Source organism: Arachis ipaensis, chromosome B4 (genome assembly GCF_059453495.1).
Source record: "Arachis ipaensis isolate K30076 ecotype BB chromosome B4, ASM5945349v1, whole genome shotgun sequence".
NCBI lineage: Eukaryota > Viridiplantae > Streptophyta > Magnoliopsida > Fabales > Fabaceae > Arachis > Arachis ipaensis.
The window spans coordinates 145960546-145976375 of record NC_142439.1 but is presented as its reverse complement, the minus strand read 5'-3'; the positions used below and the strand labels follow the sequence as shown (position 1 = coordinate 145976375).

The 15830-nt window shown below is 30.5% G+C and overlaps 1 protein-coding gene and 2 pseudogenes across 2 annotated transcripts; all 3 read left to right on the top strand.

Annotated features, from left to right (window-relative positions):
* Nucleotides 1-7560: 7560 nt before the first annotated feature.
* Nucleotides 7561-8902, top strand: LOC148569550 (uncharacterized; annotated as a pseudogene).
* Nucleotides 8903-11112: 2210 nt separating this feature from the next.
* On the top strand, nt 11113-13660 carry LOC107635558 (F-box protein CPR1). Of its 2 annotated transcripts, none has more exons than XM_021122168.2 (2): nt 11113-12278; nt 13316-13660. In XM_021122168.2, the coding sequence occupies exons 1-2, from the start codon at nt 11152-11154 to the stop codon at nt 13347-13349; spliced, it is 1161 nt and encodes a 386-aa protein (XP_020977827.1). In that variant the 5' UTR covers nt 11113-11151; the 3' UTR covers nt 13350-13660. The 2 variants fall into 2 exon arrangements, with proteins under 2 accessions (XP_020977827.1, XP_016194540.1); XM_016339054.3 differs by lacking the exon at nt 13316-13660 and adding an exon at nt 12564-12876 and having other exon boundaries at nt 11120-12278.
* A 798-nt stretch (nt 13661-14458) lies between these two features.
* Nucleotides 14459-15667, top strand: LOC110271640 (F-box protein CPR1-like; annotated as a pseudogene).
* Nucleotides 15668-15830: the final 163 nt, after the last annotated feature.

Below are 15830 nucleotides of genomic sequence, written 5' to 3'. Positions count from 1 at the left end.
TCTGTTTAGACTCAGCAGCGAAAAATTTATGAGACAATTTATTTTTGTCTCATGAATATCAGAAAACAGAACACAACAGAGAAGAGAGAAGCTAACACCAGCATGTATCCTGGTTCGGTTGCCTTGTGCAATGCAACCTACGTCCAGTTTCCTCCACAACGATGGAGGAATTTTCACTATAGTTAAAAGTATTACATACACCAATTCCACAAGATTGACACAATCCTTTCACTCTCAAGTTCTAACCTAACTTGACATTGGTTATGCTAATACCTGACTCTTTACTCTTAGTGCTGACCCAACTAAGAAAGTGATACCTCACATGTACAAGATATAAGATACAGACATACCTAAAGAAATCTGAGAATAACTCTAGACTTTTCTCTCAAGTGTATCACTCAGCCTCTTTCCTCTCATGGCTTTTACTTGAGCTCTCTCAATATGCATTTTCACTCAAGAAATTACAGAAAGATAAATATTGAAAAGTAAATTACAATCTGTAAAATATGAAAGAGATTGACTTCATCAAAGCCTCTTTGCTATGTGATAAACCAAATTTGCAAGCCTCTGATTTAGTTCTTCAATATTGGCCGAATGCTTCTTTGAAAGAAAGCATTATCCAAGTAGAGGAACTTCTTCAGGAAACTCTTCACAGAACACAACTTACCAAACTCTGGTTTTCTCTCCTTGACTTCTGAATGAACAGCAAACCTCTTTTATCTCCTTGCATGTTGCTTGGTTACGTTGCTCTTCCTAGGTCAACTTCTTGAGCAATGTGCTTCACCAACCCAGCCGTTCACTTTCTCCCATTTTTACTTAAATTTGGGACTTTGCTTCTGACCTCTTTGGTTGACCAAAAGCCACAAGTCATCATGAACAAATGTTTCCAATGGTAATACCTTATCTCAGCCCTTAAAAACCAACTTGGTCCTCAAGATACGTTTGAGACCGTGGATTTACAGCAGTGAAGAACATACAACATCTTTCCCATGTATCTCAGAATGGATAGGCAGAACGTTGAAGATGAAGAGAAGAAGATATGATGCATGTATAAAGAAATGGGTTAACTTTAACTTTTACCTAAGCTTGATTTGGTTTGAAATGGTTGATTAGACTTCTGCCTTTCAAGCTCAATCTTTCTTTTTCTTGCTTCTTTGGTGATCAGCTTAGTGAGGAAGCTTTCTCTCACTTTCTTTGAGTTCTGACCAAAGCAGGCAAAAGTGTACGTTGCTTTGAAAGCAATGATGGAGGGATTTGCTTGCTGAAACCAAATCGGGCTTGGGTTGATTATCACTCAAGTTCAGCCCGTTATATGTCTTGCTTTGTTTTTCTTTGGACTTTCATTGCTTTATTGCCCTCCAGCCTTATTTCTTGATTTCATCCAGTTTGGGCTACTTTTTGGGCTGCTGCTTCATGTTTATTTTAGCCTGCAACACTAAACTAAAATAATCAAAACTAATTGGGTAATTAACCCAATAATCTAATATTTGTTATCATCAATTATATTAATTAATTTTTTAACTCAATATATTATCTACATGACAATCTTTTATACATATATAGAATCATATTGGTATTTTTTTTTCAAAAATTAATTAGTCAGAAACCAAAATTTGTAGGAACCTAATTGTTATTTTACTCTAGAATAAAAAAACAAAAATTAATTACTATAATTTTTAGTTATTATATATTTATGTATGAATACACGTGTTTTTTAAATTATTTTTAATATTTATTTTATATTTTAGTATATGTTTTATTCAAATAAGTGAAATAACTAATTTGATAACTTATTTTTAGTATAAATATAATACACTTATTATTGTTTTATATTTTTGAAAAGCAATATATCTAATATAAAAGTTTAAAAAATTAGAGACTAATTTCTCACTTTTATATCCTAAAAAACCAATTTTTTTTATTATTACTCATAAATTTACAAATTTTAACTAAACTAAAGTGACAAATAAATTTCTGAAAATTTATTTTTCGAATAAATTAGTTTCTAAAAAAAAAAATACCAATAAAATTTTTTAGGATAACAATGTGGATAAAGTAGTTAAAATTAAGACCCTCACTAGTCACTACCCTAATTATAAGAAAATGGATCCTCTCAATTTTTTTAAATAATTGAAAGATTAAAGTGTAATTTCTAACCGTTCAATGTTTTTTCTCTCATGTTTTCTTTTGATTCCACTTATAAAATTAATGGTAAGAATTCACACTTTACTCCCTTAATTGTTAAAAAAAAAATTGAAAGAATCAATTCCCTAATAATAGAGACTAATTTGAAGGTAGTGTCTCTACATTTGCTATTCTAAAAGACTTTATTAATACTTTTTTCTTTAGAAATTAATATGTCCAAAATATAAATTTTCACAAATTTATTTGTCACTTTACTCTTTTAATTAATAATCTGGTTCAACCAGGTATCCTTTAAGCTTGGTCCTTTATTCAAGCTTTTATTACAATAATTTAAAAAAATTAAAACAAATACATCCAATAAATTTGGTGTCCTTTTAAAATTAAATACACATCCAAAATATAAACTAAATAAAATTGAAATTGAAATTTTAAAATTCCTATTTCGATTTTAAGATTTTTAATTACTAATCGATTATAATTTAAATACACATCCAAATATAAAAATTTTAGATTTATGATTTTGGATATGTTTTAAAAATATTTTGTATATAACTTAATAATTTTAAATGTGTTACAATTAAAAAATCAATCATTTTAAATTTATGATTTTAAATGTGTTTCAAAAATATTTTGTATATAACTTAAGAATTTTAAATATGTTATAATTGAAAAAAATTAATTTTTATGAACATATAATCTACATCTTTCGAATAATGAGCACACTTATTTACAGTTGATTTATAGATGTGTCAATCAATTATTTATTGTAAAATTTTATAAATTTAAATGGATAAACAAATTATTTTAACACGAATTTTGGATATGTTAATAAAATAATTAGCGTTCATTCTTATAATTTTGGAAGTGTATTTTTGAATTTTAAATTCTACTTGTATAATTTTAAATATATTCGAAAAGCATTTTGTATATAATTGTATTATTTTAAATGTGTTGTAAATTTATGTAATTAATTTATTTTTAAAATTAGTTAAATACGAAACAATAAAAAATTTTGCTTTTTTTTTTATTTGATACTTTGATTTTTTTTGAGAGATTCATTCAAATAAATTGAAATATATATTTTTTTATTTGCAGCAACTTTATTATTGAGATCGAATAAGATTAAGTTAGTACTATTATACATACTAAATTATTATATTCTTTCTTCTTCGTCGTGTGCATAAATTACATATGGACATGGCAGGGGAAAACAAAACGGTAAAAACACATCGCAAATAATAATAATAACAAATAAAAGAAAAAGAAGTTGTTTTACTCTAAAAAGAGAAAGAATCGACAAGTGAACAGAAAAATTGATAAAAAAAATAAACATTGTACGTGATAAATGGTGATGATAAAGATAACCGTTATAATAGGAGATAGAAATTAAAAGAAAAATAAAAGAAAAATTATTTTATTTGTAGAGAAGAAATTAGAAAAAATTTAATTAATAAAATTTAAACTAAATCTAATTAATAATGTATTTATCTTATTTAAAAAATAGGAAAGTAGTTTAATTAAAAATACTTAAATAATATTATTAAACTAAAAAATTGAGCAAAACTGAATTTTAAAGGACAATTAATATATAGAAAATTATATGGTACAGATCTAAATCTGTACAGATTTAAAGATTTGCTTACTTAAACCACACTTTCTAAAGCCACACTTTTCACTTAAAACCGTAGCTCTTCACAAAGAAAAGCGTCACCTAATGGAAAAAAGTAAATTAGAAGATTTAAGAGAAGAAATAATTAAGTTATCAAAATTAATAGATCAAAAATTAATGATTTTAACTAATGTCAACTGTAATGACACCGAATTCTTAAAATCAATACAAAATAATTTTTCTCAAAATCTTTATTTTACTATAAGCTTTATTGAAGGACTTCAAAAACCTGAAAAAACTTATTTTTCACACGGAATTTCTAAGAAATGTTATCATGGAAATGATTCCCCACATCTTTATCATACTTTTAACCCACAATTAAATTCTATAGTAGATATGCTTGAAGAAATACTAGTATCCATAAAATTTCAAAGAAATAAGGAAAAAAGAAAATCCAAAAGAAGAAAAATTTCAAAATATAATCAACATAACAGATTTAAAAGTAAAACCACCACTAAAATTATGAATATTGAAGAAAAATTAGAAGAAGTTACAATGCTTTTTAAACAATTAAAAATGGCTCAAGAAAATAATATTATGGAACAAGGATTTCAGATAGAAGAAGAATTAGTAAATTCTGAAAATATAGAAAATGAAGAACACATCCTAGATTATTCAAGTGACGAAGAACCAGCAATTCCAATACAAGTAAAAAATGAAGCTGGAACATCTAGGGATAATCAATCTCAATTTAAATGGGAAACAGGTTTTGATAATTATGCTTTTAAAAAAGGATTTATAAATAAAGATTCAAAATATACAAAAATACCATCAAATACGTTCCTAAAATCCAGGAAATAGAAGGAGAAAGAATGCTCGATTTAGACTGTAAAACAAATGAAAAAGAAATTTTTGAAAACTGGTTGAATTCCTTCTTATTAGAAGCCTTTACTAATCCAAAACTTAATGAATTATCTGGAAGAGACATTTGGAATTACATAGGGTTTCATACTAAAGGAGTTATAAGAGATTATATGACATCAATAGAAAACCAAATAATAGAAGAATTAGCAACAAAAACAACAGCTTATGATAAGATATTATATATAATGATGATTCTATATAAAGAATTTTTTGGAAAAAATATTATAGATCATAAACAAGAAGTCTATAATAAAGAATATCAAGAAGCAAAAAACCATTTAGCTAACATTCACATATATGATCTATGTAATGTGGAGTCTTATATATGTGAATATAGAATACATTATTACAAATTAAAAGAAGAAGATAAAAATCATTATCTTAGTATGTATATAACAAAACTTCCATATCCTGCTAACGAATTTATTATGGGAAGATTTATAAGAGAAATAAATAGAGGAACAATTGAAAATAATTTTGGTGGAGCAACCTCTGCAATAAGAGAGGAAATAAAAGAACGTTGTATGCAAGAAGTAACTCAAAAAAGATTTGCAAATATAATTAGAATTTGCTGTCAGGATAATGAAGAGATACCTCAAAAATATGGTCTTAATAAAAAATTTCAAAGAAAAAGAAAATATCAATTTAGAAAAAGAAAATACTATCCAAACTGGAGGAAAAAGAGGTATTTTAGAAAAAGAAATAACAATAAAAACAAGAGACAAAAAAGTGATTATTGCCCAAATAAAAAAGAAAATTGTAAGTGTTGGTATTGTCAAGAAAAAGGACACTATGCAAATGAATGTCCGAAAAAGAAGGACAAAAAGGATCTTACTAAACAAATAGAAATTGCTAAGTCTTGTTTCATGGAACCTTTAGAAGAATCTGATGATAACTTAGACTATATTTTTGAATATGTCTCGGAAACAGACTCAGAGACTGAGTAATAATGCTACATTTATTACTATAAAAATAACAGAAAAATTTATAAATGCTTTCATAGATTCTGGAGCAACACAATGCTTTGCTAGTTCAAATATAAAACTTGATTGGAAAAAATTAAAGAAACCATTAAGAGTTAGAATAGCTGACAAATCAATACATAAAATTGACCAAAAAGCAGAGATGGTTGAAATTTTTATTCAAAATTATAGGTTCATTGTTCCATCTATATACATGTTAGATTCTGGAATGGATTTTATCATAGGAAATAACTTTTTAAAGCTATATCATCCATTCATTCAAGAACTAACATATATAGTTTTAAAAGCTCCACACGATTCTTCAATAAATCAAAAATCAAAACGTATAAAAATACCGACTACTACTATAGATAAGATCTTAAAATTTAAAATATTTTCTATATTAGAGTCATGTTATTTAAATTTATACTTTCAAATAAATATCCCAAAAAATAATCTTGAAATAAAGATAGAAGAACTTTTGGATGAAATTTGTGCTGAAAATCCTTTAGATATTAAAAATACAAATAACGAATTAGTAAGCATTAAATTAAAAGATCCGACAAAAGAGATAAATGTTCCAAATAAAATCCCTTATTCCGCAAGAGATAGAGAAGAGTTTTCATTAGAATGTAGAGATCTTTTGAAAAAAGGAATTATAAGATTAAGTAAAAGTCCTCATGCGGCTCCAGCCTTTTATGTCGAAAACAATAATGAAATTAAAAGGGGAAAACGAAGAATGGTTATTAACTATAAGAAGATGAATGAAGCAACTATTGGTGATGCTCATAAACTTCCAAGAAAAGATTCTATTTTAGAAAAAATCAAAGGAGTAACTTGGTTTTCATCTCTTGATGCAAAATCAGGATATTGGCAACTTCGCTTAGACGAAGAAACAAAGAAATTAACTGCTTTTACTTGTCCAACAAAAGAATCAACAAGTGTGTTGCTCTATGAATGGAATGTATTGACATTCGGATTAAAACAAGCCCCAGGTATTTATCAAAGATTTATGGAAGAAAATCTAAAAGAGTTAAATGAATTTGTTTTAGTGTACATTGATGATATACTAATTTTTACAAAACAGGATAGAGAAGATCATCTTCAAAAATTGATAATAGTTTTAGAAAGATGTAAAGAAAAAGGATTAGTTCTTAGCAAAAAGAAAGCAAGAATAGCAAAACAAAAAATAGAGTTTCTTGGATTAATTCTATCCACTCAAGGAAAGCTAAAACTTCAGCCAAATGTCCTAGAAAAGGTAAATTTATTTCCTAATAAAATAGAAGATAGAAAACAACTACAAAGATTTTTAGGGTGTATAAATTATATTTCTGATCAAGGATTCTTGAAGAATATAACAGAATACACTAAAAGCTTATTTCCAAAAATAAGTACTAAAAAAGAATGGAAATGGGATGAAAAAGATAGTATGCAAATTCAAAAGATTAAAGAACTATGTGAAAAACTTCCAGAACTTTATATTCCAGAAGAAAATGACTACTTAATAGTAGAAACAGATGCTTCAGACATAACCTGGTCAGGATGTCTAAAAGCTAAGAAAGCTATAAAAAGTTTGGAGCAAGGAAAAGAATCACTAGATTCTAAAAAATCCCCAAAGGAATTACTTTGCAGGTATATTTCAGGGACTTTTACTCCAACAGAACAGAGATATACCACTCATGAAAAGGAAACTCTAGCAGCAATTAAATCTCTTAAGAAATGGAAAATTGATTTACTACCCAGAGAATTTACATTAAGGACAGATTCAAGCTACCTAACAGGTTTCATACGATATAATTTAAAAGTTGATTATAATCATGGACGACTGGTAAGATGGCAATTATTTTTGTTACAATATCCAATAAAAATTGAATATATTAAGGGTGACAAAAATGTTATTGCAGATACATTAACAAGAGAATGGAGTTCGTCTACAACGCATTAGATCAAGAAATTCAGAAATACGAACAAGAACTCGAAAAATGCAAGCATTGTCAGCAAATAAGGACACAGATCCAATCCCTCAAGAAGGCCATAGAAGCAATGAGATCAACACAACAGCCAAAACCATCAGAGCTCAGCCAGCTAAGCGTGGTGGACAAATCAGGTGAAGAAAAAATTCCAGAAAATAAAACAATTGCTGAAATTATCAAAAAATCCACCCAAGATAAAAAATATTATGTAATTTATAATGGCCCCATGAAAGGAGTATATGATGCTTGGGAAAAAGCAGCACCATTTACACATCAATCAAGGATAATTCATAAAGGAGGGTTTTTAACACTGGAAGAAGCAAAGGAATCTTTCAGGGAATATGAAGCTCTTCATCCAGAGCAAACCCTAAAAAGAGCAGATAAAGCTCCAATTCAAACCCAGAGAACAGGGATAATAAGAAACATTCCTACAAGGGCTGAAATCAAAGAAAAGAAAAGGGTCTGTAGATCAAATCTCAGAGAAACCCTTAATATAGTCCTGAGTTGGACTGAAGAAAAAAGAGCAATTTTGGGATATTATCCTATTGCCAAAAAACAGCTAACAAAGCTGGTTATATTTCCAGATGCATCCCCATCGGACACCTATCAGTTTTTCCAGTATGGATTAATTGATTCAATTTTAATTTTTAATGATCTAAAAATTATTAGTGAGTTTCCTGCAGGATTCGTTGATGCAGTGAAGAGATTTAAAAATATGATTGACAACGTAAATCCAAGGGATATATCCCTAAAATTTACGAACAGTCAACCTATTTTTAATGAAGAAGAAGAATGCTTGGTTCCAGCACACCAAGTAATATTCATGTCCGTCTTTCCAGGAAATTTTCAACCAATTGATCAAGTTCAAGATTTAACAATCTACAGTCATGAAGGAAGGCTAGCCAGCACACTAGCAAGGGTCTTCGAAAGAACTCAAAAGATAACAAGGGAATCTCACACAAGAATTAATTATAAAAGCAGAAATACTTTGCTTGTGTCTAGTAAAAGGAATGAAATTGAAGAAAGAGAGATGAGACTCTTAGTGGAATTTGAATCAGCATTCTACAACTTATCTGGACTCTTAGAAAAGCTCCCTGAAGGGATAAAGAGGAATCTCTGCTATTTGATAAAAGACAGAGAAGACCACAAGTGCCAGCTATGCGTCTCAGAGTTATCTGAAGAAAGCAATAATAAAACGGAATCAACCCACATGATAAAGGAAGAAGACAACGCATCTGAAGGACACATAATGAAAGACATCTGAAGCATCTCTCAACATTATTACATAGTGACGTAAGCGCTTAGGTCATAGAGCACCAACAATGTAGCTGGTGCAAGATAATAAACAATGACGTAAGCAATGACGTCATAAGAAGGGTAAGGATGGGAATTGTCCATCAGACCCAACCATTATAAATAGGTTGCTTAGGCAATTATAGAAGGCATCAGAAAATAGAAAGCAGGAGGCAAAGAGTACTCAAATGCTAGGAGAGCAAGGAGGAAGCTGCCGAGGCGATTCTATGGTCTGAAGAAGAATTCCCATTAGGGAAAAATAGTTCTAAACTCCCCTCTGGAGTTAGTATTTACAATCTCCCCTCTGGAGATAAAAACACCTTATGTAAAATATATTAAATAAAGGAAGTTTTTCTCCAGAAAGGTACATATTCATCCTAGTCTTTCAATTATGAATTATTTAGAAAGTTTAGAATTAACAGAAGAATCTGATTATTATAGATTAAGTGCTTTATTAGATAATGAAAAACAGGCTGTTTTAAAAACAGAATTAAATCTCAAATCAAACGAAAATTTTAATAAACAAAACCTTTTAAAAGAAGTTTTTAATAGAAAAAATATAATATACTATGGAAAAATTCAACTTGAAGCCCCTATAAAGATAAAATCCGCCAATGGAGAACTTGAAATAGCTTGGATAAATGATGAAGAATTAAGTAAACAGATTGATAAAATTAAGGATCAACAAAAAAGATCTAAAATTGGATGGATTCATATTAGTACTATACAAGTCTTAATCAAATCTACATATATGAAAGGAATTAATTCACCAATAAGCTTAGCAATCTGTGACAAAAGAATTACTGATGACCCAATAGATCAAATAATTGGAATTGTTCATGGAAACTTGGCAAACGTAAATGTTAAATTTAATGCCCATCTGGGATATGCTATACCTTTATCAACTGAAAATCTTGGAAGATCTATAAGTCTGGCTTATAAATTTCACAGAAAGAATCTAATGGAACAAGATGATGAACCATTTTCAATTACATATGCAATAAATTATGCTTTAACAAATAGCCATCATAGTATAATATTTAAAAACAGAGAAAGAATTTATGTCGATAAATTATTTCAGAAAATTGTAAAAACAGAAATACCAAAATATAAAGCTATTGAAAACCCAGTTCTATTATTAAAAGAACCGTCAGGAAAATTAGTTTCATCGAATTTTCAAATTAGAGAATCTAAAATTAATAGCCCTTTAAGTCTATCTAAGTTGAAGATTAAAGAAGAAAATTCTGAAATAAAAGAATTAACAAAAAAGGTCGAAAAATTAAATGAAACCCTAAACACTAAATTATGACAATAAATAAAGAAGAAATATATGTAACTTATCAAGACAAGAAACAAGAGCTCTTTGCAAGAGAAAATCGTTTGAATTATTTACAGTTTTCTGAAATAAATCAAAGAGCATTTGAAGCTCTAAAAATAATCTATGACAAGTTAAAAAGAGAAGTTGAAGAGCTAGAAAAAATAATAGAATCTCTAGAAAATAGTGATGAATCAATGATAGAGTTTGCAGAAATTTTAAAATAAATAATGAAGCATAAAAAGATTAAAAAACCAGAAAATAAAATAAAAAGAAAAAGGGCAGAAAAATTAAAAAGTAAAATAAAAGAGTATAAAAGGGAATTAAATAACCTTCAGATCGAAATTGATGACCTTATAATAAAAAGGATAGAAATAAGAATAAATATAAACAAGTTGGAATTAAACTTAAAAAATTTATAAATGCCTGGAAAACCATATTATGACTTAAAAGAATTAAAATTGTTGAAAGAAAAAATGGAAAATGAAGTTGAAAAATTAAGAAGGTATTTAGAAACAACAGAAAGTGTAGAAATAAAAGAAGTTTTTGAGGATTTAAGAAATTATATTAAAGAAAAAGACAAAGACAAAGTGACAAACAGATAAAAAATTTTATATACAATAATCCATGCAAAAAAGAATATTATAAACTAAAATAAGATTGAAAACTATAATATAAAAATAAAATTACAATATACAAGGACTAGTAAAAAGGATTGCAAAATTGGTATCAGAGCCAAGTTAACGATTAAGGGTAACACTTTCTCTTTAAGTAACACTTTTAAACCAAATAAAAACAAAAATCTGTAAATCTGTACCAAAGTGCATCTGTACACTAGATGGACCCTTAATATATTTGTTATAATCACTTGTGTTTAACACTTTCACTTTTAACCCTAAATAGAAGAACAAAAAGCCAGAGGCATCGAGCATGGAGAAGAAGCAGAAAAGCATTGACAACCTCCCTCATGACCTGATTCACAGAATCTTCCTCAGAGTTCCGGCTAAACATCTCGCTCCCCTCAGATGCGTTTCGAAGCTCTGGTACTCTCTAATTTCCGATCCACAATTTGCGGAATTGCATTTTCAGTACTCTCCCGCAGCCACCGACGTATTCATCTTCATAAAAGGCCGCACTGTCGCTTTCTTAGAACCACTATTTAGTGACAACAATGATGCATCGTTACAAGTAAAAAAGGTGTGGTCCCCTTTCAAGAAGGAACAATCAGCTTCTGATTTTGAGGTCCTGGGCTCGTGCAAAAGCTTTGTTCTCTTACATCGAAACCCACATTTTTTTGTAGTATGGAACCCACTTACTGGATCCAGCAAAAGAATATCCTACTCTTGTATTGTTTCTCGTTGTAAGCACAAGGACATTAGGCTTCCCTGCAAGTTCCATCTCTATGGACTTGGTTATGATGCTTCACAGGATGACTACTTACTTGTTGTAGCTTGGCAGGATAAGGATGACCATTATCACTTGGATTACTTTTCCTTGAGAACCAATTCATGGATTAATCTTGATGCTGCACTCTTCAAACTCTTGGGTGTTTTTGACTGCAATTCTTGTGGGGTGTTCTTGAATGGTGCTATTCATTGGGTGCCTTACCCTCTTACAGCTTACAGGGATGCTATTATTATCTTTGATATGAAGGAGAGGACTTTCTCAAGGATATCTGGGCCGGAAAAACTTGTAATGAGTTCATGCTCCTATTCAAGTCTTGCCCTACTAGGAGGCTGCCTGGCCTTGTATTATAATGATAGCTATAACACTCACATATGGGTGATGAAAGAATATAAAGTGCACTCATCTTGGACTCTCTATAAGATAAGCACATTCGGTCAGCCATTGTGCCTATCCAGTAATGGTGATATTATTGGAAGATATTATGATGAAAGAGGCAATGGCAGAGGAAGAGGGTACTTCAAATACAATGTCAGAAGATACCTGCCCAAGCATTTTGAAAGTTTTATTTGTCCGCTTCCAACCAGTACCGTTACTGTGTATACAGAGAGTCTCTTGCCACTCCCTACTGACAATAAGGATAAGGATAATCGGTATGTAACTATTCTCCTATGCTTTGCACCAAGTTATTTCTGTTAGTTTTTCGTTGAATTGTGATTAATGAATAAGTAATGAGTAATATGCATTATGCATTATGCATTATGCATCAAGTTCCAATCAAATGCCACTTTTGTCTATGGATGTTGAAATTGGAATTTATCAATGCTTAGGGAATCATTGATGGTCTTACTTCCTAAAGCCTAGTCTTGTGGTGAGGGATTTTAATTTTTAAGTTATTTCTTTTTTCATGTGTAATGCAATGGTGATCTTTTCTGTAGGCTATCAGAATCAGAATGATGTCAAACACTGAAAGAGAATTAGGACAGAATGACTGCACAGCAGAGACACTTAATTCTGTTGCAAATAAAGTGTAGGATTGACAAATTGAGCTGAAAGAAGCTTCTAGAGAATTTGATTTTATTTTGGCTTTGCTTTAATGTATGATTTCCCTTCCAACTATGAATGTGAAAAACTGGAACATTTGAATGTGCAAATATAGCTTCCGCTAGTTGAATCCAATCTGCTATTACTTTGAGATTAATGTGAAAGTACTGAGCAAGATGCATTATGCATCGTGTTGCATTTAGATGTGAGTTTTGACTATTCATGGTGAAACTTTATTAATCAAATACCTGGGGAATCATTAATCAGTCTTGCTTTCTAGAGTCTAGTCTTGTGGTGAGGTTTTAGGCTTACTTGAACTAGGTGTTACGAAAGGACAAGTATATAACCTAATTTATAAGTGAAGAAAAAAAGAAGAAGAAAAACAGGCGATGAAATTTATCTTAGTAACCATGGATATCAGTAAATTATTTGGGGAACGTAAATGCAGGTTTAACACAGTTTAAGCGAAATTCAACGCCCCAGTTCATTGGACATGCCGGTAGAGTTTCATTACAAAACACTTAGTCAAAGCGAAATGTGTAGGAGTATTACAAATACATTGAATTCTTCTCAAATTCCCCTGTTTTCACAAACAAAATCAACAGACGTCATACATATTCGTTTAACCGTGCTTATGCTTATGCAGTTATGCTTATGACTTGGGCATGACAAAATGCTAAAGGAATCATTCATGCTAGAAAGCTATCAGGATGCATACAACTTGATGTCATGAATACAAGTAAAAAGGCATTAGATGGGGAGGTGGTTGGATAAAATGTATAAGCAATATTTTCTTATATCAAATACATCAAACACATTATTATTGAATATTGACCCTCACTCTCCCAGTAGCAAGTAGCAACAAATTTTAGTAGTGTAAATAAAGCTTTCAAGGAGGTGACGCTTCTTGAGTGCTTAATGTACACTTCTTGGCATGTCTGTTTTTTTTTTTTTTTTAAATTGTCCTAGATGAGTTTGCTATCTATTTTGTTCATCGTCATTTTCTGCTTCTTCTCTCTCTCTTTGACCCCTAAAAATTATTCTTGATCAGATTGTTATCTACTCAGTTACTAAGGATTTTTATTTTATATCCTTACATCAATATGCTATACTTAAACTAATATGTAAAAGAAACTACCATCCAAGACAGACAAATCAGACTAGAATAATTAGCAAGATTTTAAAATATGCTTAATGAAAACTCAAAATAGAATTAAATAGAAATAAATCAACTAATTAAAAAATTCACTTGGTCTTAATAACTTTAATGGTGATTGTAGTAAAATGCAACTATATTAAAAGGCAAATTATATTTCCTACATCACATCAGAGTGCCATAAAAAAGCTATATGCCAAATGGAACAAGTTAACAGCAGTTTCTTATTTAATAGTATAGGACATGACAGTAATCATAACTTGGATGAATTTACTTGCTCTAGAAACAGCAATATAGGATGCTTTTAACTTGTGTGGACACAAGAACAGTCTTGTGTATCTTTACTCTTCTTTGCCCTTTTTTTTCTGACCTTTGAAAAAAATCATAGCAAATGAAGACTTAACTTAGCTTCCATTTTGAGGGATAATTTTGAGACTTCTTTATACACTTTAAAAAAAAATTTACCATTTTAAAATATTTAAATAAAAAATACATTTTTTATTTAATAAATCTAAAAATACTATATTTATTTTTTTAAATAAATTACACTTTTTTATTAGATTTAAAAGAAGTAATTGTTTTTTCAATTTCCCATCCAAAACTGACCCTACCCTTCCCTTATGTTTCCAAAGCAATTTTAAGAAGAAGAAGCAGCTGAAGCACACGGTGAACAAAGCAAAAGAGCAATCGAGCATGGAGAAGAGGAATCAGAATGACAAGAGCAAGACCATTCACGACATCCTCCCTCTTGATCTGATTCACATAATTCTTCTGCGGGTGCCGATCAGACATCTCGCTCGCCTCAGATGCGTTTCCAAGCTGTGGTACTCTCTAATTTCCGATCCTGACTTTGCGGAATTGCATTTTTGCCATTCTCTCCCCGCCACCAAGGCATGCTTCTTCATGAAAAACGACACTATGGCTTACTTGGTTTACTTAGACGACAATGATGCATCACAAAGAATGGTTTGTCCCCCTTTCAAGAAGAAACCACCTTCTGATTTTGAGGTATTGGGATCCTGCAGAGGATTTATTCTCTTGCATCGATACCCACATTTTCTTGTGGTATGGAACCCACTCACTGGAGTCAGCAAAAGAATATCCTATTCTCATATTGTTAGTCGTCCTAAATACCATAGCTTTAGGCTTCCCTACAGTACGCATCTGCATGGATTTGGTTATGATGCATCATAGGATGATTACTTAGTTGTTGCAGCTTGTAGGGATTATGAAAGGCAACAAGATCACTTGGAATGCTTGTCCTTGAGAACCAATTCATGGATTAATCTTGATGCTGTACTCCCCAGTCCATTGGATTGGTTTGACCACAATTCTTGTGGGTTGTTCTTGAATGGCGCTATTCATTGGGTGCCTTCCTGTCTTAAAGATTACAGGGATGCTATTCTTTGCTTTGATCTGAAGGAAAGGACTTTCTCAAAGATATCTGCACCGGAACAACTGCTAATCATTGCATGCCCCGTTCCAAGTCTCGCCCTACTAGGAGACTGCCTATCTTTGTATGGTCACAATTATGGTAGCGGTACAACTGAGATATGGGTGATGAAAGAATATAAAGTGCACTCATCTTGGACTCTCTATGAGATTCCTTGCAAAGTCTTTCAGCCATTGTGCTTATCCAGTAACGGTGATATTATTGGAAGAGGTTATGATAAAATAGGGTACTTCATATACAATGTCAGAGGAGACCTGCTCAAGCGTCTTAAAAATCTTCCTTGTCCGCCTCCCATGGGATACTGTGTATACAGAGAGTCTCTTGCCGTCTTGCCACTCCCTAGCGGCATTAAGGATAAGGATAAGAAGAAGAAGGAAAACTGTATGTAACTATTTTCCTATGCTTTGAATGCTATTCCCATTCGTTTTCAATGCCTGATTAATGAATAAGTAATGTGGAATATGCATTATGTATCAAGTTTCAATCAAATGTCACTTTATTCCATGGATATTGAAATTTGAATTTATCAATGCTTAGGGAATCATTAATCAT

Bases quoted from the DNA above. Each gene is read 5' to 3' on its own strand.
- LOC107635558 (XM_021122168.2), top strand. From the start codon at position 11,152: ATGGAGAAGAAGCAGAAAAGCATTGACAACCTCCCTCATGACCTGATT. The intron at 12,279-13,315 runs GTATGTAACTAT...ATGCTTATGCAG, and splicing joins AATAAGGATAAGGATAATCG to TTATGCTTATGACTTGGGCA.